We start from the raw sequence: 24166 nt of genomic DNA, 5'->3' as shown, positions 1-24166 counted from the left end.
CGGCCGTGTCTCTCTGAGGTGTTTTTGGGGGAAAACTGTGTTTTCTCGCAAAACACAGTCGTTGTGTGAAGCTTCCTCACCCGGGACGACGGTGAGCTGAGGGAAAGCTCTGAGGTTCCGCCGCTTGTGGTTGTTTTTACTTAATTTCTCCTCCGAAGAAAGGCCTGTGAAACCTCCTCGCAGGTTTTCATTGCGGGTTTTAAAATGCTGTGGGTGTTGTTTTTTTGGTGTTTTGGTTTGGATTTTTTTCAGCACTTGAAAAACATTCACCTGTAGAGTACTTCTAAAATAAATGCTAATATGTTTGTATCTCTCTGGTTATAGTGTGAAGAAAGATATTTATGGTGCTTGCTTACTCACCCTATGAACAAACAGGTCAGTACCTGAAATAAGTGGGTTTGATGTTTCGAGTAACTTGGGAAAAGGAATTTCAACATATAATATGCACTGTCATTTATACAGGTGTGTATTTAACCTAGTTAAAATGTTGGTGGTATGAAGTAGTTTAGTCCATTTTCCTTTGCAGGCAGGAATTCCTTTTGCTTAAAGTAAGGTGTAGAAAGTGATCCTTCCAGTATGCTCCTGTGTGGCCCAGCGTACTTAAAAAATTGGGTGTGGAAAATGTGTATTTATGCTGTTTCTTGCTTCAGGATGATGTCGTTTTAATAATGGAATGCAACTGCTTTTTGATACTTCATTAAAATCTTTTATTTGGCTTTTTGCTAGCAAGTGCACAATGTTAGCAAGAGTTATTTGTGTTACAACTCTGTTTAAACTGTGGAGTGAATGAACTCTGTGGTATCTCTACATATTTCAGTTAATGGGCAAGTATGACTATTGCCTGGTATGTGTGTGAGACTTAGATGAGTGCAGGTCAAAGTAAATACAGCCCTGGTCTTCTGATCCAGTTATGTGCAATCTTGCAGCATCTTGCGCAATTCAGAGAGCAAAGATGTCAACTGTGTGATGACTTCAAGCGGGCATGGAGTGTAAAGTGTCCTTCTGACACAGAGGCTGTTGCTTAAATCAGGATTTACAGATTATTCTCTGATGAAATTGTCCTGATTGCCAATGGGACAAGATTGTATGAGGAATGTCTTAAGAGATGCTCCCTTACCTAATATGCTCCCTGTCAAAAAATACTTTTGAAAAGAGGAATCATCTCTGATGAAGACAAATCCCAGTACTAGGGAAGCACATGAGAAATTCAGCAAAAGAAGATTTCAATTTCCCCTTTACAAACGGATGCAGGACAAAATACTAAAGCAGTTATCATGGCTGTTCTTAAGTGTTAATAGTACAATAGTGTTTTTTACTTTGCTCTTTAGTAATGCTTTAGTTTTTCAAAAAGTCATTTGCCCTGAGTGTTTTTTTTCTTTGATAATGACATTTTTTCTAGTGCTGAACATCAGTGCTTTGATCCAGGAGTGACTCGTATATATTAGGTTGCAAGGAGATAGTTCTCTTTCAGTCACTTTACAATTATAGATAACTCTGTGTACAGTTGAAAGACAAAGATTTTTTCTCTCCCCTTAAAGGCAAGTATTTTATTCAGATGGTTATTCGTAAATGTATAGTTAAAATCTGCTGTCTCTTTTCAAAAATGAATTGATCTGTATAAATGCTCCTAATTAGTATGCCGTGACATCATCCGCAGGTTACAGTGAGAATTCATCTTAGGTGTTAACGTATTTTCTAATAGTAAAAATAAGATTTCATTCTATCATTTATGCATTGTGTACATGATGTTTGAATGCCTCAGGATAGTAAAGCAATGGACAACAGCGAATAAATCTTCAAGTGGCTGGTAATTTTCTCTTAAAACTGGCTGATGATTTAATAAAGCTATTACCAAGCCAAGAAAAGAAAGTATTGGAAGAGTAGATTGGCAGTAAACAAGGAGCCCATATGGATTTAGAAAAGGGGGTTAATGAGTGTAAAAAAACGACATTCGGGAGTGAGATGTGTCAGGCTGAAATGAAGAGTTTCCAAAAGACAATCTGAGTTAGATTTCACAACAAAAATCAGAAGACAAAGAAGGAAAGCAGCAGTAGTGGGCAAAGCTCAGAGTGAAGCTAGTCCCAGAACAAAACAAATAACTTGCTTCTCTTTTTGAATGTGAACATAGATGTTGGACCATGGATACACAAACTGAAGAACCCATGGGGTTTAGAATATGGAAAATATGTGAAGAAGCATTTGTTCTGCCTTCTCCCTCAGCCCTCTGGCTCTAGTTGGAGCTAAGGAGAAGACCGTGTTGCGGGTACAACATGGCTGACCCAGTGTACTGTGGCCATGGACTGCAGACCACCTTTTAGCTCCTGTCCTCAGCACAGATTGGCATTGGCAATTGCTGAAACAGCAGGGCAGCCCTGGCCAGCCACTGGTATACTCCACTGTCAGTATGGAAGAATTGGGAGATGGGAGTCAGGATAGATCATGCCAGGCTAACTTGATATTTCTATGCCAAAATAACTGGTTTCTGAAAATGTGAAAGGCAGGAAAGTTCTCCTTTTTCTGTTCCTCTGACACTTCTAAGCTTACCGTCTCCCACCAGCCGCCTCTTTCCTCCTCAAGCCCTGTGGAGTGTAAGAAATTTTGATACGGGGATTGTCATTACTTGGAGGTACTGAAAGGCCTTTTGGGGAGAAGAGCTGTCTGGCTAGGGACATGCAAAAATAAAGGATGAACAGAAATTACAGGAAACCTAAACCACATTTGAATTCCAGAAAACCTTTCTAGAGGATGTGAACATATAAACAGCCTTATTGTCAGCATGCATGTTTCATGTCACCTTTGGCTTTGTCTAACATAACTACATGTTAGATTTACTTAGATTTAGTAACTTTTCATTGCAAGATCTGTGAGTTAAACTGTATATTTTATATTTTATGTGTAGTGCAGAGTGATAATAATAGGCTCCGCATTAATATGCACACACACATGCACACAAACATACTTCATGAACACATCAGCAGTTAGAAGAAAGATGCCTGCTTTAATGTTCTTAAAACCTCCTTTGTTTCTTGCTGAAGCAGCCTGTATCTATTATAGACACCGACCTTGCATCTCTGGCAGAAACATCCAACTGTACTCAGCAGCTGCCAGCATTGTGTCTACATGGCTGTGGTTGTGTCTATGTTGTAGGCATACCTGGGATTCTTGAGTGTGCACTAGCCCCAGCCTGCCCATTGCTCTCTCATTGTTTCCTGAGGCAATGGGAGGTGGTCAGCATGTATCTACATGTAGGCACTGTGGGAAATGAGCAGACTGGCACCTGAGGGTGAAATCTGGCATCGTTAGCATTACAATACAGGCATACCCCTTCTAGACAATAAAAAGTTAGTGGCAGCAAAACACCAGGCAGTTTTTAAAGAGAACACAGAATTTTCATGTAACGTAATCTAGCTGACAAAATGAGATTTTATGAGGAGTCTCAACTGATTCAGGGCTTGAAGCCTTAAGAAAGAATCACTGAATCCTTTCACATTCCTTAACTGTTTCCCTTTTTGTTGTTTCAGGATGCTCACCAGAACCCCAAGTGTTGTTGCCCAAGTGTTCCTTCTTCTAAGCATAGTTCTTGTCATTGCTATTGCAGTGATTCAGATAAATCAGCAACAGATCCTCTCCCCAGGGCTTAAGGTAAGTCTTAGAATACCTAAGGAAGGAGAACAATGTTTTGAACTGATATTTAATAATGTTCCTGTCTAAACTAATTTTTATGGGGTGATTCAAATGAGCTTACAGCCATAAATTAATGTTTAATCACATCTTTGTCATGGGAAAACTGAAGCTGAGAGAAAAAGAGAATTAGTCAAGATCACAGAGTCAGTGACAAAGCAAGAAAAGCATTCCTTGATTCCCTGTCTCTGATGCCTATCACATAATGTCTCCTCCAAGACTGAAAGGCCAAACGAGGAGAATATGCCACTGCTTTTTTATTTTTGCCAGAGATTGGAAGTAATTTTAAAATAATTTTGAAGTGGGGAATACCCAGAGTTTAAATTCTGCCCCCAAGCACAGCTAGGAAGTTTATGCTGAAATCTTTGCAGACTGCTGCTGTGTATCAAGCATTTGGGCTGTAAGTGTGCACTTTATGATTTACCACATGTTGGGACTTGCTGGATATTAACAGAAGCAAAGTAGCTTCATGAGGAGGGGCACAGCATACTGGAAAAGACAAACTGAAATACTCTGGAATTCAAGCTTCGCCTTGTGCTGCTGGAGTGTGTGTGCAGATTCTTCAATGAGATGTACACAACTGAGGACAAAGCTGTAGAAATTAGCTTTCTAGAGAAGCTGTGCAGTCTGGCATTTTGAGTTCTCTGTTTTTTCCCACGATAGCTACAAGCATATAAACCTTGTCAGATTCTTCTTTGAAGTCCTTTCTGCCTTTCCCTCTGCATATGTATATAACTGGATAGTTCACATACTGATAGTGATAGGCTAATGTCTCGTTACACTTCATAGGATTATAAACACCTTTGGCTTTGTCTGAATCATTTGGTGGTTTGTGAATCAGACAATGGGATAAAACTGTATTTTGATACCAGTTTTCTGTGTTTGCGTGGTGTGGGAGCGTGTGTGTGCTGCATGGGGGCACAGTGCCTCCAGTTTACTCCTTGTTGTGCCCCAAATCTCTGCTTGCAGCAGCCTTACATCCTGCCGATTTTCATGCAAGGCAAGACTGGACCGACATGTAGGCTGAAGCCACTATCTAAAAACAGCCTACACGTCGCTTGTGTTTGTCATTAATTCAGTGTCACATTCAGAATGACAAAATTGTCTACATTACTCTTTGAGCAAACATTGGACCCACCTTGGCCATCTGGAGCTGGTTTAGGTGGGGAGGTCTGCTTCCTGAATCACAACGGCTTCATGGCTGGTTCTGGAGGAAGACTGGTGGTTCCTCTGCTAGGTGCCTTGGCTTTGGATTGCTTTTTGGGCTGTAAGCAGAAAATTCCAGTTGATATGGAGGACTCTGTGGTTGATTCCTGAGATGCAGAGTAGTCCTCAGTGAATGATTAACGCTTGCAAGAAGTAATTCTTCAGGAACAGAGGGAGGTCCTTGGTATGCCAGTGTGAAACCCTCCAGTACTTAGTTGATATGATGGAGCCTGGAAATGGCAGTGTCCTGAAGTTAGTCGTTGATTAAAATGAAATATGCCAATAACATGATGAAAACAGACTTACTCTTTGTAGATGGCCTTGTTGTTCTTCTTTTGGCTCTTCTCCATGAAACCAAAACAGCTATTGAAGGATAACTAGAGTTTGTGTTATTTGTGGCACAAGAGCTCTTTCCCAGGATGCATGTTGAGAGCGTCCAGGTTCATTCCTTTGTGGCACAAGAGAAAATTTATCTGCTATGCCATTGATGTTTTAAAGTGTTGTTGCAAAATTAAATATTTTGGTTCCTTGGTGTGTGGGTTATCTGAAGATTCAGCCAGTAATTTGTGAAGGAAGGACCTGCCTGTGTGCATGAGGCTGAGGAGTGAAAGAACTCATGACTCATTGGCATACACGGTGAAGTCAGAGAGTGATGAAGAGAGCACAAACATCCTTAGTGACATAGTTTGTGAAGAAGTCCAGAATTATAAATTATGTTAACTCTGAATGTAATGAGCCTTTGTACCAGTCAAAAAAATTTCTCTTTGTCTGCTGATGTTTTGTGAGCCCTAAAGAGAAAAATACCTCCCTTCATTACTGTATTTCTTTAATTTGCCTCTCCGGTGCTACAGTTTTCTACACCTAAATCTTGCATGTCTCTTTTGGCTCTTAGGAAGTGTTTTGCCTTGTTTGTGGATGTTATACTTGATTAAAAGTAGTTTAAACTGTAGCTGAACTGAAGTGCGCTTCTAGCATGGATCCACTTTTGTGGCCTTCATCTTCCCTGTAACCAGTTTAGCTTGTTAGCTTCTCATGGCAGTTTTCCAAAATGATTGGAACACAGGTGGGCCATCATAACTGTGCCTGCTTTAAGGGTTTGTGCATTTGTACATCCTCCTATGGGAATGGTATTCAGGCTCAAAAGGCGATTAATCCTGGGGCTTGTTCTTGCTTCCCTGTTGGGGTTACTACTCTTCAGGATGTACTTGCAAAGCTATTCATATGAATATCCCTCATCTGCTTGGGCCACAATGAGATTGGTTGTGTGAACAGCATGAAACTGCCTCTGAAACAGTATAGGTAGCTGTCACTCACACAGGTAGCTGTGTGAGCAAAGGGTACCCTCTTGCAAGGGAACGACAAACAGTTAATAGGGGAGAGAGTAGTTTTCTCTTTAGTCAGCCCAGCTGCAGCCAAAAAAAAAGATGTATGAGTGCACCTTTAGAGACACAAAGTCTGGTTTATTGTTACCTTGCTTTTTATTTAGCTTCTGGTAAGTGTGTGCAGTAGTGACAGTATTCTGCCAGACCCAAGAAGCAAAGTGGTACATTTACTTCATGCTGTAGGCAGCATGGTCATCTCTGTGTTGGAGGTACATTGGGCAACAGTAAACCCAAAAATAAGCATTTTCCTTTAAGTCACTTTTTTTTTTTTCTTCTTTCTTCCTTCTACTGGACTAGAAACCAGAACTCTGAAGCTTTTCTGGGTTAGTGTTGTCTCCCTGTCTTGTCTGACTAATGTAGTCCATTGATTAGATGGTGCAGTTCTTGAGCATTAGGCAATCACCAGGCCTTTACCTCTTTCCACTGGTGTTTGAGTGGAGATGATGGAAATCCTCAATTGGAAAGTTGAAGCAGAGGGGAAAGGAGGGAGAAAATGTTGTTCTGTTCTTCAATAGCTGCTAGCCCAGGATAAGGGTTTGCCTGTGCTCCCAATCCCATGCAGTGCATTTCAAAGCAGGAAGGCATTGCTTGTCCTTAAAGGGCAGCCAAAGGTGATCTGACTTGCAATTTGGACAGAAATGCAACATCACTGGAGAATTTTAATTCAACCAGTTTGTCTTAGGCAGCAGGCTGAATTCTCTCACCCTGTTAAAATGCCACATCCTCTGTCATTTCTGTTTTTTTAATTAAAGATTAATCTTAGTCCTCGCATCTGGCACACTTCTCGCTGATCACCACTTCATGAGGCTGCATGGGCCAGTTCACAGAGAGTGAACTCACGTAAGTTCTGAGGAGCTTCAAGAGTTACCCTGAAATGGGCCCCAGAGTCCTTGTCAAAAACAAGCATCTCTTTTAAAGGAAACAAGAGGCTGTATGGGAAAAATAGGAGGAGGAAGAGAAAGAAAATAAAATTGTGAGTCACCCATTGGTTCAGAGAAGTGTACCACTACTATTTGGGATGGAAATCTGTTACTTTCAGGAAGGAGGCTGGGAAATGCAAGGGAGGATGGAAGTAGGTCAAAAAGCCCCATAGTTAGCTGAGGTAAAAATACTTCCATTATCTTCCAGCTCCACTTGGGCATGATAGTTTGCTCTAAAAGTAGCTAAGTTAAAAGCTTATGTTTGGCACTTCGAGCTGACTTAGACTAGATTTAATTAATAGCCCTTGAGCAGATTAACCGTTACTGTATTATGTATCTCCAGAGTGCTCATCTCTTTCAAGGAGGGGAAGACACTCAAAGTTATCTTTGCTAAAGCAGTTACTTGAACGGAACCTGATGGCGTAGTGGTTTGATAGAATCTGTGGAGCCTTTCACCTTTTAGTTGATCAAGGTAAATATTGTCTGGATAAATATAAATGAAATTTTCATTATCTATCCATCCTCTAGGAAACAGACTAGACTGGTATCGCTGGTAGTTCTTTGGGGGCCAGGAGTTTGTAGGATTACAGTGGAAGCTGGGAACTAATGAGGTGTGGAAGCTGAATGGTTTGCCACCTGAAGCAGTAATCTTTCTCGCTCAGACTTGAGGCTCCCCAGGGAGGCAGTGGGATGACATTTATCGGCTTGCTGCAGAGGCTGTTACTGCTTTGCAGACAGATGGAGGCTCTCATTTTTCAGTACTGTCAGGCTCCTGGGCATCTGTCTTTTTTAAAAGAAAAAAAGTTGACAGAGAAATGAACCCTACACTGTGTGATTCCTACCAATTAGATAACTTTGGAAGAGGGGGGCAGCTAAACATACTTTCAGGGATCATAAAGAGGATAAGCAAAATGGCAGTTTTCTTCCCTTCATGCAGTTTGCCTTCCCAGTTGCTACAGTTTTCTGCTGCCATAAAAGATGGGAAAGGGGGAAAGACTGGTCTTGTGAGCAGTGGAATGGGATGGAGAAACCTATGCTTTAATCCCACAGAGAGTCCAAGTGACCTGGGGCAAGTCACTTAAATATTTCTCATTTATTTTATAAATAAACATGGGGTAATACTGATTCTCGTTCCCTCTTTATTGTTTCACACTCTGGCACAACCTGTTTTCAGTGGCAAACTCTCAGGTGGACTGCCTAAACCACTCGAAGGGGAGACGTTTATGGGGCAATTCGAAAAGAACCAGACTTGTTGCATCATTCTCACTGGGGACTATTATATACTTTACTTCTTTGCTCATAGCTTTATGGATCCCTTGTGCATCCTTGAATCTAAAGCCTGTGCTAGGTATCAAACCCCTTAGTGTCCAGGCAGTGTAGGTGGGATAATGGGAAATGAACTTGCTGCAAAATCAGGTCCTAACACAGTGTTATCTATGTGTCAGTGTGGATTTTGAACCTGATGCTGAAAGGAGATGAGCATTCTCCATACCCACTGAATTCATTATTGAAGATACGTAGTGTGTTCTTTGTTTTGCAGCCAGATTCATTCTGTGCTTGGCTGTTGGATTCATGCCTAAGCACCTAACACTATAATTAATCTCTCTTGTAAATATACTGTGCATACATTTTCTGAAGTGTTTGATGGTGCAAAGAAGTACAGCTGCATATGGGCCTTTAAGCTGTCACTGTTTGTTTCTCAATCTAGTGTATTTTTTTTTTTTTCTCCCCAGTATGGAATAGTCCTTGATGCTGGATCCTCTCGGACTACAGTCTACATCTACGAATGGCCAGCAGAAAAAGAAAATGACACGGGAGTAGTAAGCCAAACCTTCAAGTGCAATGTGAAAGGTGAGCTCAAATGTAACAGTTGGAGGTGTTGTAACACCTCAGTGTTTGGAGGTAACAGAGAAAAGTCTGGAAGAGGAAAGACTTTCCCTTGGTTGAGGAGGATCAAGTTAGAGACCAGGTAAGTAAACTGGACATGCATAAGTCCATGGGTCCTAATGGGATGCACCGGCGAGTGCTGGGGGAGCTGGCAGAAGCCATTGCTGGGCCACTCTCCATCATCTTTGAAAGGTCCTGGAGAACAGGCAAGGTGCCTGAGGACTGAAGGAAAGCCAATGTCACTCCAGTCTTCAAAAAGGGCAAGAAGGAAGACCCAGGAAACTACCGGCCAGTCAGCCTCACCTCCATCCCTGGAAAGATGATGGAACAGCTCGTTCTGGGCGTCATCTCAAAGCACCTGGAGGAAAAGAAGGTTATCAGAAGTAGTCAACATAGATTCACCAAGGGGAAGTCATGTTTGACCAATCTGACAGCCTTCTACGATGGCATGACTGGATGGATAGATGAGGGGAGGGCAGTCGATGTTGTCTGCCTTGACTTCAGCAAGGCTTTCGACACCGTCTCCCACGTCATCCTCATAGGCAAGCTTAGGAAGTGTGGGTTAAATGAACGGACAGTGGGGTGGATTGAAAACTGGCTGATTGATAAGAGCTCAGAGGGTTGTGATTAGTGGCACAGAGTCTAGTTGGAGGTCTGTAACAAGTGGTGTTCCCCAGGGGTCAGTGCTGGGTGCAGTCCTGTTCAATATATTCATCAATGACCTGGATGAAGGGATAGTGCGTGCCCTCAGCAAGTTTGCTGATGATGCAAAACTGGGAGGAGTGGTGGACACACCGGAAGACTGCACTGCCATTCAGCGTGACCTGGACAGGCTGGAGAGTTGGGCAGAGAGGAACCTTATGAAATTCAAAAAAGGCAAGTGTAGGGTACTGCACCTGGGGAGGAATAACCCCACGCATCAGTACAGGTTGGGGGCTGACCTGCTGGGGAGCAGCTCTGTGGAAAGGGACCTGGGAGTCCTGGTGGACACCAGGATGAGCATGAGCCAGCAGTGTGCCCTTGTGGCCAAGAAGGCCAATGGCATCCTGGGGTGCATCAAGAAGAGTGTGGCAAGCAGGTCGAGGGAGGTTATCCTCCCCCTCTACTCTGCCCTGGTGAGGCCGCATCTGGAGCAGTGTGTCCAGTTCTGGGCTCCCCGGTTCAAGAAGGACAGGGAGCTGCTGGAGAGGGTACAGCAAAGGGCTGCGAAGATGATTAGGGGACTGGAACATCTTTCTTATGAGGAAAGGCTGAGGGACTTGGGTCTTTTTAGTCTGGAGGAGAGAAGGCTGAGGGGGGATCTTATTAATGCTTATAAATACTTAAGGGGTGGGTGCCAGGAGGATGGGGCCAGTCTTTTTTCAGTGGTGCCCAGTGACAGGACAAGAGGTAACGGGCACAAACTTGGTCATAGGAAGTTCCATCTAAACATGATGAGGAACTATTTTACTTTGAGGGTGCTAGAGCACTGGAACAAGCTGCCCAGAGAGGTTTTGGAGTCTCCTCCTCTGGAGATATTCAAAACTCGCCTAGATGCATTCCTGTGCAATCTGCTCTAGGTGAACCTGCTCTGGCAGGGGGGTGGGGGTTGGACTAGATGATCTCCAGAGGTCCCTTCCAACCCCTATCATTCTGTGATTCTGTAAAATGGATGTTCCTTATTTCTTTCTAGCCTGCAAGAAGAGGTTATCTGGAAGCTTATACTGTTTTTTTGTGCTGTGTTCCCTTTTCAGTGCTGGGGAGTAAGAACTGTTCAGACTACGTATCTGTCAGCATCAGTCCTTCTCCTACTGATACAGTAGGGTGCTCTAATCTGCAACAGAGAGAGGAAATTGTAGCTAAACTTGATTTACTCCATTGCAGTGCATGATTGGTGCAGACAGAATTCGATCTACAGAGAATCACGCCCTGTAAATATTTAGTCCCTGTGCCCTGAAATAATTTCTTTTAAAAGGAAAGCGCTTATTAGATGTTAGGCATTAATTTTGATGGAGGCAAAAATGGGTGTCGGCTATGCTATAAGAGTTTGACAAATTAGTTTTTATTTTCCAGAAGTCTTACTGATGTTTAAAAAAAAAAATCTCTGCTGTTTGAGTCAGGTTTCGTAGAGAAACAAGGCTTATGCATTTAATCTGTAATTGTTCTTTAATTACTTGGAAAGAGGCAACTGAGGAGAAATTATGAAAGGTATGCAGAAGGTGAACAGGAAGAGCTTCTCCATACTACAGAACTAGGAAGCGTCTAATAACATTATGAAGTAAAATAGCTAAATTGCGGAACTGTTTCTAACACGATGTCATAGTTGTATCAAATACACAGGTCTGGCCTTTGGCTCAGGAAGACATGTATTGTGGGACACCTTCTAGCAGCGCACAAGAAGTACCACTGCCTACCTGCCTTGTCTTTTGCCTGAGATTTTGCATTGATTCCTCTCAGAGAGAGGATGCTAGACTAGACTGACTTTTGCTCACACTCTGGTGTGGTTAGGTGTATGTTCTAATAGCTTGTTGTGGATTCCTTCATAACAGCTTTTGAATCTCTTAGTCAACTTAATGACATTTGACTAAGCTTTCAAAGATGCCAAACTTCCACACATTTTATGAAGACAGGTGGCCAGGCAGGGCAGAGAAATCCACATCATTAAACAGTAGCTAGTCCATAAGGGATTTCTGCAGGAAGCCAGACTTCGTAAATTCTGCTACTCTGAGTTAAATGAGCTTTAGATTATCCTCTAAGATGCTGACTTCAGCAGTACTGCTTTGTTTAGCGTACTGGTTTGGGTTTGCAAGTTAGGTAAGAGGAGAAGGTGGGGCAACTCAGGAAGTCTCAGTGCAGATTTTGTTGATCTCTGAGAATAACTGTGGTGTTCAAAGAGAATTTTTTCCCTTTCCTTTTTTCTCAGTCATGATCATGCAAAATCCTGCATCCCTTTTTGTGTCTGGAAATAGATGCTGGAGATGTAGCTGTAGAGATCCATGAGTAACTAGGAGATAAGTAGAAGGCAATGGTTTCTTAACAGCACCAACGTTTCAGTGTTAAATGTATGTGTGGACATTCTTAGCAATTTTAGAACAAGGAAAGGAAAGCAAGTGTGATGTGCGCAGAAGTAATGCACTGTCATGTGCCTGATGGTGTGTCCTTACAGACTGCAGGAATGGTGGCCAGCCTGCCAAGGTGTGGGGTACACTCTGCTAGCTCATGTCTTGACTCATTAGGAATGTTGCCTTTAGGAATTCTGGTGTGAGAAAAATACACAGAGAAACTATGTTATTCTTCTTGAAAAATGACAGAAGAGTACTTTGTGAATTTGTTTTAATTGGTTTAGATTTTGTTTTACCTCCGGGGAATAAAAAAATTTGCAAAATGAAGGCATCCAAATTGCTGTGAACTGTTCAGGTCCAGAGGGGCCTTAACCACGGTCAACCAAAGTATTCATCATCTTCCAGTGTACAAAATCACCAGGGTTCACTGCTTCAGTCTTGGGTGACTCTGCACTGGAAGAGACAGAGGGCTTATGGGAGAGGTCCCCAGCTAAGCTGTGGGGGGCAGTGGTGAACACATCTGTCAGTGTTTCTTTAGTGACCCTCTAACCATAGCCTTAAGCACTTAAATTGGGGGATGGTTCTGGGCATACTGAGAGGCAGACTTTCAAGTACCTACTGAACTTGAAAGTCAAAAGATCAACTACTACTCTGTAAGTTCTGTGGTGGTTTTATGATTTCATTTCTGCCTTTATTAGTTACCTCTGCCCCTGTGTGTAGGAGCCAGCCCCAAATCAAAACCCTTTCTATAAAGTGCAATTAATCAGTCCTGGTCAGGCTCTAAGCATCAACAAAGCAGGCAGTTGTCCAGAACAAAATGGTCACTGCCTTGTGACCTGCTCTGTCTGAACACTGGGAGGTGGAGGTTGCTGCCACCAAGGGAGTGTGAGGCAACAGCAGCTGCTGAGGATGTAAAACAGCAGTTGCTGCTCTGTTTTCCTCTGGTAACAGCTTTTCTTCCAACTGCAGGCCTGCCTGTGCTAGACTTAAGACTTTTAGAAACTCTTATTCCAAACCAGGGCTGTGAACATTTAATGATGACATGCTAATGTTTAAGTTCATAATATGGAAAAGGGAGTGGTGGAGTGTGGAGTTTGTAAAGTCTTACATGTTTTTTCTTCTGTTTTTATCAGTGCCATGTGGCTGAACATAAATGGTTTCTCATTTTAACTCCATAAGAGCCACCTTTTGCTTAGCTTGGGATCAGGTTGTGAGAGAGATGGCTGTTACAGGAGAACTAGATGGAGTTCTGGCAGAGTTATTCTCTGTGGGGCAATGGCTTAATGGGAATGCCTGGATTTCTCCTTGTGCAAATTCTTCCACTGGGGAATTTTAGTAAGGAATGTTTTTATTCACACCCAAGTTGAGCCTGAACAAGTTGAGGTCCTGCTGGTCCTTGGAGTAAGAGAGGAAAGACTTTGGTGTTAATTGTTCAAATAGTTATGCCTTATGCAGCATGGTGTAAGTCTCATTCCTGTTATTTGAAGGTTTTGGAAATTTGGAAAGCTGTGAAATACTTAGTAATTCATGCACCAGCCTAGACTTGGACCTCTATGACTTCAGGAGCCATTTCTGTGCATCTTGAAATTTCACCAGCAATTCCTGCAGTAGCTTCTTTATTTTATTTTCAGTTGAGAGCAGTGAGCTGTAGAGGTGCCATGGTGTCCACGACGACAGTTGTGGCAAACCAGATTAGGAAATCTTTGTCTTAGGTTGTGGAAGGAGGGATTTTCTATACTTCAGCAGATCAGAGATATTTTACATCCATTAGACATGCTATTTTCTGCAGCATCTTCCATGAGTAAACCTATTTTCCTCATTAATATAGCGCTGCTGTCATTATGTTGTTATATGTTTGTACTGTACATCTTGCTCTAGGTATGGTACTATAGGTGTATATGTACACACACAGAAATACAGGCGAGCAGTTTGGAAGTATCTTCTCTGTCTCACACAGCTGAGACAGTCACTAGATTTATTCCTTAAGCACTCATAGTTTTCAGCCATCCTATCCTTGTTTGCAATTACAGGAGGGAAGGGGGAAATCTCTTTCTCTTAACATCTCTTTGCTAATTGGGCTAATTTGTAGTTGGCAAAGCAGAATGAAATCAATCTACTTGTTCTCTTTTAGGCCCCGGTATATCCAGCTATGAGAGTAACCCTGGAGCTCTTGCCAAACCCTTTGATGACTGTCTGAGTAAAGTCAAGAAGAGAATACCAGTTCATCTGCATAAAAACACTTCTGTTTATCTGGGGGCTACAGCTGGCATGAGACTACTGAGGTATGGCAAAAACTTGAACTCCTCTGTATGCATGCTAGCATAGCAGTCTGAAAACAGAATGTGAAAAATGTACTGGATGCATTTTTATCCATTGGAAGTTGGCCATCTCAAAAGGAAATGGAGCCCAGCCAATTTAATTTAATTAACTTTTTTGATAGGGAAAGCGGGGCTGTATAAAAATCCTCTGTTACGCCATATTGAAAAGAAACGCTTGCTTTATTCTCGAGAAGGCAAGAGTTTAATTTTCTCTTCCATATCTGGCTTAAAATTCAGTGTTATGTAAACAGATAATGTTTGTGCATATCCATGGGCAGCAAAGGCAGGTTAAAGCTAGACATTGCAGAGTTTTCTGAGTGTGAATGTGGCTTTTGGGGTCTGTCTGTGGCTTTAGCCCTGGCACAAGCTGGTTTTTTATGGTTTTTTTCTGTGGCTAAACACAGTGGGAAGAAAGGCTCCAGGACTGTTTTAACCAGCAGCTGTCATATAAGCACTCAGTTCACTAAAAAGAAAAGTATATATAAGAAACAAAACACCCACGAACTTTTATGATAAAGAGTGAAGTTTGTACGTAGTGGGGGAGTTGCTTCCTGAAATGATTCTGGATACTTGGCTGTTTCCTATCATAAGCTTCCCCTTTAGGGGAACAGTATCTATTTTTTATTAGGTGACTGTAGGAGTTTTCTTTAATTGCTAGTCAGTGAACAATAAACATGAAATTGCCTTTCCAGATGCTCAGTGTCTCATGTTTTGTGAATTGCTTAGGTTGCAAAATGAAACGGCAGCCAATGAAGTCCTTGCAAGCATTCAAAACTACTTCAGAGCACAACCTTTTGAATTTAGGGGTGCGCAAATCATAACTGGGCCAGAGGAAGGGGTGTATGGATGGATAACAGCCAACTATTTAATGGGCAATTTCTTAGAGGTGTGTGGAAAAAACTGCATGCTTTTCTTTTCACTGTTTCTTTCTTATAAATGAGAATTTTGAGAATTTTAACATGCCTGTTAAAACACTATAGCTATAACTTCCATTTTGCACTGAACTGTATAACAGGGTCTTTTTGTGGCAGTAATAGAACAAAGCAAACATAAATCAAAGAACATGATGTTACAGGAACGTGATATGGCAAAGGTAAAATTGTTGATCCACAAAAAAAGTGTCTTCCCTAAATGACATCGGATACCTTACCTAGAAACGGAAGTTTCATTGCTCTTAAATGCATTGATGTGTTAAGTGTGACAGGTATTGATTGTCTTGACAGTGATGCCAACTAAAGATATTTTCTTCTGCTTTTCTGTGACTTCTCAGGTGGTTGCTGTCCTTGCAGCTCTGCTGGTGAAGGATCTGCATAGCTTAGGGGTCTCCAAATTGTTTGGCCGTGTTGGCTTACTTGTCTTAAGCAGACAAGACTGTTTGAAGCAGTGAAGGTGGTTAAGTTGATGTGACCAAATGTGCCTCAGCTGAGCCAGAAATCACTCATATACAGTTCATTCCAATACTGCTGAAAAGCTGCAGGCTATGAGCAGTGGGCTGTGATACCAACTGTCTTGTGCATACAAAGTGGTACCAATATAAAGGTACTTATGCTGTCCTTGAACTCAGAATAGGGTCAGGCAGGAGCCTCATAGTAGAGAGGGAGTCAAATGTGTTGGAAGATCCCTATTTATATATAGGTATTCAGAATAATTTCATTCCCAGTAAAAGCTTACCAAGATGATCAGCAACTGCTCATTTGTATTCATGGCAGCAGTGTGCTGCCCTTAGCATTAACTGCACTTCTTCCAGATAGTCTCGCTAGGTTGAAAGAAATTTCAACCAAACTCCTGAGTATTGTTAGCTGTCCTGGTTGAATGGTTCCTGTTAGATCATGGCAATTAATAAGCAGAAATTAGTTGTTGGTGATCTGAGTGATAGCTTATGGTGAATGTGTTGTTGACTCTTGCCAAGTTAAGAAAAACTCTGTTGGAATCATATGTTCTGGAAGAGTTTTTCTCATTGTGTGCATTTCGTGCAACAAAAATGACGTCATGAACTTCAGGGTGCTGTCAGTCTTCTGCCACATGAATTTTAATAATCCAAATATCAAATTCCATATGGCAGATTCATAAGGACTATTGAAGGGACTGCAAGATGCTGTGAAGTCAGTTTAGTATAGAGAGTTGTGTGAAGACCTATGTGTGAAATATCACTAGTTGGAGAGAGAAATTTTCACCATTCTTATGACAGTGGACTAAGAGTCAAATTCTGCTAGGAGCTGTTATTGGGAATCTTTCACTGTAGAATTTTCTTGTGAATATATTTGATAGCCCGTAAAGTTTCTTTTCCCTTCTTGTGTATACATTCATATCATCGTGCTCAGTAAAAAATAGTACAGTAAATATTGAAATAGATAATCATACAAAATCTATGTTCTGCACTGTGACTGTGTAGATCAAATACAGAATTTGGAGGATGTTTTGGGTAATAGGGAAAAATGCCAGCTGAATGGATCAGATTTATTGCCACTGCAGTTTCAGTGAAGGAAATGTGCAGATTAGGGGTTCTTGTTCTTTTGGCTTTGATGGAGCTTTCATTTGAATTGTCTGTGTTTTTCACTCTGTTTTCACTCTCTTTTTCTGTGTGATCTCTTAATAGTCTATTCCTTTAATAAGTCTTCTTGCCTTGAAACAAGCAAATCTGCATACTGTTTCCATCCAGATTTGTTAAAGACCTCATGGGTACCTGGACTTCAATTCCCTGCATTCTAGTACAGATACTGATCTGGCTAGTCCTGTGCTTTCATCATTGCGCTGTCCTCTGAATTGAAAGCTGTGCTGCATTCCTTTTTCCATCTTTTGAGATCATTTCACTCTGTGAAAGTACGTCCCTCTTATGTAAAAAACATCTATATGTTTTCCTCAGAGCTAAGATTTTTTGGAAAGGGTGCAGGACAAAGAGGGGGGGAAATCTCAAAAAGTTAAGTAAAGAGTAGAAAAGCTTGAATGGAGAACTAGCAGATGATATTTCTAATTAGCCTTGTTTTTATTTTTACATGTAGAGAAACCTTTGGAGGACATGGGTCCGTCCTTACAGAAAAGAGACTATGGGTGCCCTGGATCTTGGAGGAGCTTCCACGCAAATTTCATTTATCCCAGAGGACTCTGAGAAGAACTTCAATAGCACCTTGCAAGTGAAGTTGTATGGTTACATCTACCATGTCTACACCCACAGCTTCCAGTGCTATGGGAGGGATGAAGCTGAGAAAAGGCTTTTAGCATTGCTGCTCCAGGTCTGTTTAAGACCCTTTGCTATGTTGCTCTTGCAGGTGTTCAGTAATTGTCTGAGCAGGTTCTTAGGCTTGTGTTTGCTTCCCGTTGGTGGAGTTTGGAGACCCCAGTAAGAACTCTGTTGTGCTTAGTTGTAGACAAACGCACTTAGGTTTCATACAAAGATCTTCATATTTGTTAAAAATTGGTGAGAGTTTTGTATCATTTAACAAAAAGGCCCGACTAGTCCTGTAAGTTTTGCTGATCTTGCCAATGATTTTTTGAGAAAGAAGTTTCTATGAATTACAATGATCAGCAATGATGTACTGATCAGCCATGACAGAGAAGAGAACAAAAATACAGGCATATGTGGTTTAAAAAGATTCCCGTAGTTAATGTTAAATTAGGTCTTTCTTGCTTTTGAGTAGCCTTTATTGTTTGGTGTCTTTTTTTCCCCCCCCAGAAATCAAATACCAGTTCCAATGTGGATAATCCATGTTACCCTCAGAATTATAATACTGCATTCACAATGAAGTACTTCTCTGGCAGCCTTTGTACACAGTCTCTGAGACCAGCAAATTACTACCCAAATCAGCTTGTGAACTTCCATGGAACAGGAGACCCAGGTCTGTGCCAGGAGATGATGTCCTTATTGTTTAACTTCAGTGCTTGCGAAGATAGAGAAGACTGTCCATTTAATGGAATACGTCAGCCAAAAGTTAAAGGGAATTTTGTGGTAGGTTTGCAAACACAGCATTTCTTTTTGAGCTTGCTTGCTTTTGATTTCTGTAGTTCTGAAAGTAACAGGCCTGTCATCTACTCCTTTTCTATAGGCTTTCTCAGGATTCTACTATACAATTAATGCTTTGAATTTATCTGGGCACTTTTCCCTAGCTGACTTCAATTCAAGTATGTGGTTTTTCTGTTCACAGAGCTGGGCACAGGTAAGTGGATTGTTTGGGTTTTGTTTTTTTTTTTCTTTCATATCTACAAAAGGGAGGCATAAAAAGAATATGGAGTGGACAAGTATTCAGAACTTTTCAGAAGGTCTGTATCAACCTCAGCTTTTTTTTTTCCTGCTGTGCTTCAAATCATGCAGTATTTCTAGCATGCTTAAAACTTGGACTAGGTTTCAAAATGTCGTTTCACAGTTTTAACCATGCTGTAAAGATGACATGGAAAATTTAGGAACCATAACATCTTCAATCTTTTATGTGCAGTTTTACGTTTATTTTCATTTTTTACCACAAAACCTGTATCACTGTCAGGGTCTTTCCTTTTCTGAATCTCCATATCTAGTTGTCCACAACTTTACTTGGTGTTTCTGAAAAATGCTAATAAATTCTAATTAGAATCCAAAGTATTCTCTAGTTATAAAAAACAAAAGCATTTGTTTTTCGTAACTTACAAATTTTAAAAAACCTTTCGCTTTCAGCTCCAGTTCATGCTGCCTAAATTTGAAGAAATATATGCTAGATCCTACTGTTTTTCAGCCAATTTCATTTATTACTTGCTTGTACATGGCTACAGCTTTGATGCAGAAACTTGGCCACAGATACATTTTCAAAAGGAGGTGAGTAATAATCATTTCCTCTTACTGTTATTTTAATCCAAAGAAGTTTAGAAGGAGACAGAAGATGCAGCAGCCTACAAAAATATAACGGTCGTGAACAGCCTTTCTGAATGATTGTCAAACGTTTGGCATAAGACAAAGCCATTTTTTAAGCCTCAGTAGCAATTTCAGCCTGGTCCCAGGGGCTGCAGCATAGGAAATGCTGCTTAGATTCTTTTAAGAGCTTTAAGAAAAGATCAAATCATTGTGTTCTAAACCTTGCCCCAGTTTGTTGAAGTAGGGGCTTGCTCTAGGCAGTGATCTGCCTGAAACACCTCGCCAGACTAGGTCAGTTTGAGCTAACCCTGCTGAGCTGGACAGGAGAACTCCTGTTTTTCTGTCTGCTGGCAGAGCCTTGGGGGAACCAGCAGAGTTGGTTTGTAGTCAGTGAGTGGTGATGAAGCAACTAGGGCAGTTTTCATCCTCAGCTGGCACATCCATCTGTGCTGTAATCTGGTTCTCTGGAATAAGAATGTATATTGATGGGGTATTGGCTTTCAGTTGGCAGAGAGAAACGGCTTACAATGTTTGTGTAATAGCTGCATTTCTCTCTTCCCTGACCTCCATTTTTCTCATAAAACCCAGAGTATTTGGAATGAACTTGTATATATCCATTCTAAAGCTACTGCTAAGAAATCTTTGCTTACAAATCAGAAGGCATGGCCACTTATCTAAGCTTGGCTGTTGTATCAAGAAGTGCTCTGGGACTCCATCCTTTCCTCTCTGCTACTGTACAGAGCCTTATTCTAAAATCTTGTACCAGACTGTCTCTTAATCTCCGTACAGTTTGGAAATGCTTCAGCACTTGCAGGCAAAACCAACAAAAGGATAGGTTGTAGATCTTCATGGAGGGTATGCAGGGTATGCTGGCAAGCTGTGAATGAGAAATTGTAAGCAATGTTTTCTGAATAGTTATTTTGTCCTCTGGTGGACAACTATTAGCAGCTCTGGAGGAGTATCCAGAGTTTAGCCCTTCTGCCAGGAAATCAGCATAGAGCTTAATTTGGGATCTTAATCTAGACCTGGTGGGGAGTGGATTTGTCTTGATATTTAAATATATCTTGTATTGTCCTCAGCAGATAGGAGCAGCCAAACACAGCAACATTTTTCTGTATTTAGCCAAGACTATAAAAATACTGAGCAAAATAAAAACCCAAAAGGCTTATTTGAAATTAACACCTCTGTTACCTAGATTTTGCACTGGGATAATCATGAAACTCCAAAAGGAAAAACGACATTCTCTTAATTAGATCTGCCCCTACTAAAATAATAAGATCTAATGTTAACTGATCAGCTAAGCTACCCCAGAGATGACAGCACAGTTTCTCCAAGAGTGGAGGGTGGGGTTTTTTGCCTAGGCTAGGAGTATATTTCCTTTTAATTAGTGAACACAACCAATGAAAAGAACCTTACCCCAATGCTAAGATCTGGGTGAGATCTAGAGCTAGATGATTTACTAAAGCTCTAAAACTCGTAATGAGAGGTTTTTCCCCTCTCTCAGCAATGAAAAACCACCTTGATCCATCTTACCTCTTTGCTCACCTGTTGTATTCCAGTTCCTGTTGCTGTAGCTTTCTTTTTATCAGTTAAACAAAAGATATTGGGATATACACGACTTCAAAAAGGTCCAAATATTATAGGCCCTTATGGTCTCCTGCAACCAGTAGCTGACTGCTTAAAACTGTTCATTAAAGACATTAAATAATTTATTAAAGTTCATCTCTCAACTTCATCATCGTGCTTTTTATACAAGAAAAACCAAAGAAATTTGGTTTCTCAGATTTAAGCAAATTACTTACAGGCAGCCATTGAGGCAAACTCATCTCTGTAGTTGCAGAGTGGGATGACCTGTAATAAAGATGGAAAGCCAAATGAGTTTGGGAGACCTGATTGCAGAAGAACGCAACTTCAGCTCTGTTCTGTAGTATACCCTAGAATTACCTGGAGTGATTTGAAGGTGGTGCAGGCCCTTTGAAAAAGAAAGCAACCTATGCTATAGTGTAAACCAAATGCATATCATGTTGCTGGCCCTCGAGGCTAGCCCTTGTTTAATGAGTTCCACCAATTTCTCTTGAAATGCTACCCCCCGCCCCTTATTTTTTCACTCTGTTTAACAATATAATTTTTTTTTCTTAAGTTGTGGTTTGGTTTGTAGGAGGCACTGATATGTACTTATATGTTTTATATAAATAGGCAAACCATTATTGGAGCCTGGGCATGTGGGAGGAGGACAAGGGACACTCTTATCTTCACCCTTTGATCCTGTGCTTATCAAGTGGCAGGATGATGATTTAATGAAAAAGACAGTGGAAAATTGATAAACTCCGTTGCTCAAATTAGAAGTAGGGAAAGACAGCAAAGCAGGAGGACCATGGAACAAATACAAATGTGCCCCCTTTGCTTTCGTTTCACCTGTTCCTAAGTAATTTTCCACTTAATTTTTAAATGGAAGAACCTAGTGCTGGTTCGTTTGCAGACATCAACCATGGAAGAAAAGATGATAAATAGAGTTCCTGCTGTGGGGACTTTACCCTGGCCTCCTCTTTGTCCATGTTCGTGGGACTCTTTGTGGGTTTTTTTGTTTGCTTGAACTAAATAACATTCTACGGTTCGGCTAAGATGAGGGGCTAATTCTAGGAATTACCACAGTAGTGCTGATTTTTTTTTTTAAGTGTGTTTCTTGCACAGAAAATCCCATAACTGGCTGTCTGCATATATATGACACAACCTTGTACCCATCCACCTGTGTCTCATTTCTTTAGCCCAGTGACCAATTTTATTAGCATCCTCTGGTACTACAAAAAAAGGGTACTTTAAAATGGTTCTGTATCTTCTTTGTATACTCCACTAAAGTTTTCTCCTTGCTAACTTAAAGGGCAGTTGCCAGCATCAGCAGTTGAGCTTTTGGAACCTCTTTTCTTTGACTGAAAAGTCCATGGGAATAGGACTCTTCTGTCTTTATTTCAGGTTGGTAACAGCAGTATAGCATGGTCACTTGGTTACATGTTAAGCCTCACGAACATGATTCCAGCAGAAGGCAAGCTGATCCAATTACCTCTGAAACCTTCTTTGTTTGCTGGGCTCCTTGTCTTCCTCACAGCTACGGCATTGTTGTGTCTTCTCTTCCTTGTTTACTTGTGTATTGTATCACGTAATCAGAAGAACACTAGTCGTGTTGAACATGTATTTATTCCAGAATGAATGAACTTTACTGAAGACAAAACAAACATTTTATAGTGCTATTAAGTTAAGCAGGACTTTATTTTTGAAAAATAGAGGGTGAAATAAAGACAGGCAAGAAGACTTCGGAACCAGAAGCATAAATAGAGAAGAGACACAAAGGAATCTGTGATATGGTGAATTGGAGTGCTTTTGAAATATTTTGGCAATTGTTCTGTAAAACTAGTTTGTCCAGTATGCAGCAGAGAAAATGTGTGCAGATACGTCACTTTGCTTGATAAGGGATTAATAGCCTTTTTCTGCCAGGTAAGTATTATTTTTTTGTTCATTAACTCTGCGCTAACTGGTAAACTCAAGTGATGGATTTGATCATGGCGGCGGTTGTTTAAGATAAAATTGAACAAGTCAGTAGGAATTGTGGGAGGCGGGAACATGGTAGCTGTTCTTGTGTGCAGTGCTGACACTAAAAGCCCCCAAATAATCTAATTTCTGAAACTGGAACAAGCACTGGGTAATGACAGGAACTGAAAGGAACAGCTGGGATGGATAGAATTGTTTTTATTGCTGTTCCAAACTGATTAATCCCCACCACATAAAGGTGTAATAAACTGCCAACATCTCTCAGGGCTTTCAAGCTTGTCTTAAAACTGAGCTATATCTTTCGGTACCATGGAGATCTCAGAATGCCTGTGCTATGATACATAAGATTCGCTTTGAAGGTGGAAGAAAATGCTTTCACACTTTAGTAACTGAACCTAAATTTAAATGTCTCATAGTTACCTCCAGAAGCCACTAGAGTTTTCAGTGTCCTTTTCTCTAACTTTCACAGAAATACTTTTTGTAGGTTCTCGTACTGAAACACTGACCTGTATTCCCCACATACTGTTGATCTCGGACAGTTGTAGTCAATACTGAGTTGTCATGTACATATTACTTTAACTGTCTGGATAGAGTCTCAGACCTGGGACCTCCTGAAGCATTAACATGTTAAGCCCTTCATTCAAGGCCAAGAGGAATAGGAGCTAGTCTGCAAGCCAGCAGAATACCCTTTCTGTAGTTGCTTCAGGAGCACATTGCTGGAGCTGCAATCATGGCTGTAGTGCCTTGATCAGCCTTTCCACTGTCCTGTCCTCAGTGTTCCTTCAGCAGCACTGGGGTCTACCTAGCAGATGTTTCTGTCAAACACATTCACTCCAGAGCTTTCTTGGAAGAGCTGCTGCCTTCATGCTCTGAAGAGCTGACTTCCTTGAAAGCCCAGGCATTCTTCACCAAACCTCTCCCTTAAATCATAAGACTACAGTTTTACCCACTGCTTGAAGAGTTCTTCATGGTCAGTGCCCCGTTTACCTGCCTGTCTTTTGTACAGCTTTGGTCTTCTTCAGCTGGCTTCTGAAATAACCCTTGAAAAAGCCTCCTGCCACATCATCTGCTCTCTCTTCCCTTTGTACACTGTTTCTGTTAATTCCTTTTAATATTGCCGAACATGATCTGTGGAGCTGCAAGGGGAATACATCTAAAGGGCCTTAGAGCTAGCAGAAAGAAGGGATTGTTGTACTCCTCAGGACCTGCAAGAGGAGAAAAGAGCATCTCTGCTTCACTTCCTTCCTCCCCTTCTACCATCTCCTTTCGCCCAGATTCAGTACCTACATGGAACTCCGTATTTCCCCAAATGTCCTACAAATAGCTGCTGCCAATCACTTTAATACATTCCTCCCTCTCCATCTTCTCAGGA

General features: G+C 41.3%; 1 protein-coding gene across 1 annotated transcript; it reads left to right on the top strand.

The window, feature by feature from the left end:
* The first annotated feature begins 351 nt into the window (after positions 1–351).
* ENTPD3 (ectonucleoside triphosphate diphosphohydrolase 3) lies at positions 352–22455 on the top strand. Its single transcript, XM_059818956.1, is given in 13 exon segments — positions 352–375; positions 3036–3052; positions 3054–3082; positions 3085–3166; positions 3522–3642; positions 8923–9040; positions 14249–14399; positions 15162–15321; positions 17435–17665; positions 18106–18378; positions 18476–18586; positions 19078–19215; positions 22222–22455. Coding segments are annotated over 13 exon segments (1677 nt in total). The 5' UTR covers positions 352–363.
* The last annotated feature ends 1711 nt before the right edge of the window (positions 22456–24166 follow it).

The sequence above is a fragment of the Gavia stellata genome, chromosome 6 (assembly GCF_030936135.1).
Source record: "Gavia stellata isolate bGavSte3 chromosome 6, bGavSte3.hap2, whole genome shotgun sequence".
In the NCBI taxonomy this organism is placed as follows: Eukaryota; Metazoa; Chordata; class Aves; order Gaviiformes; family Gaviidae; genus Gavia; species Gavia stellata.
This window is presented reverse-complemented; position numbering and strand designations above follow the sequence as displayed.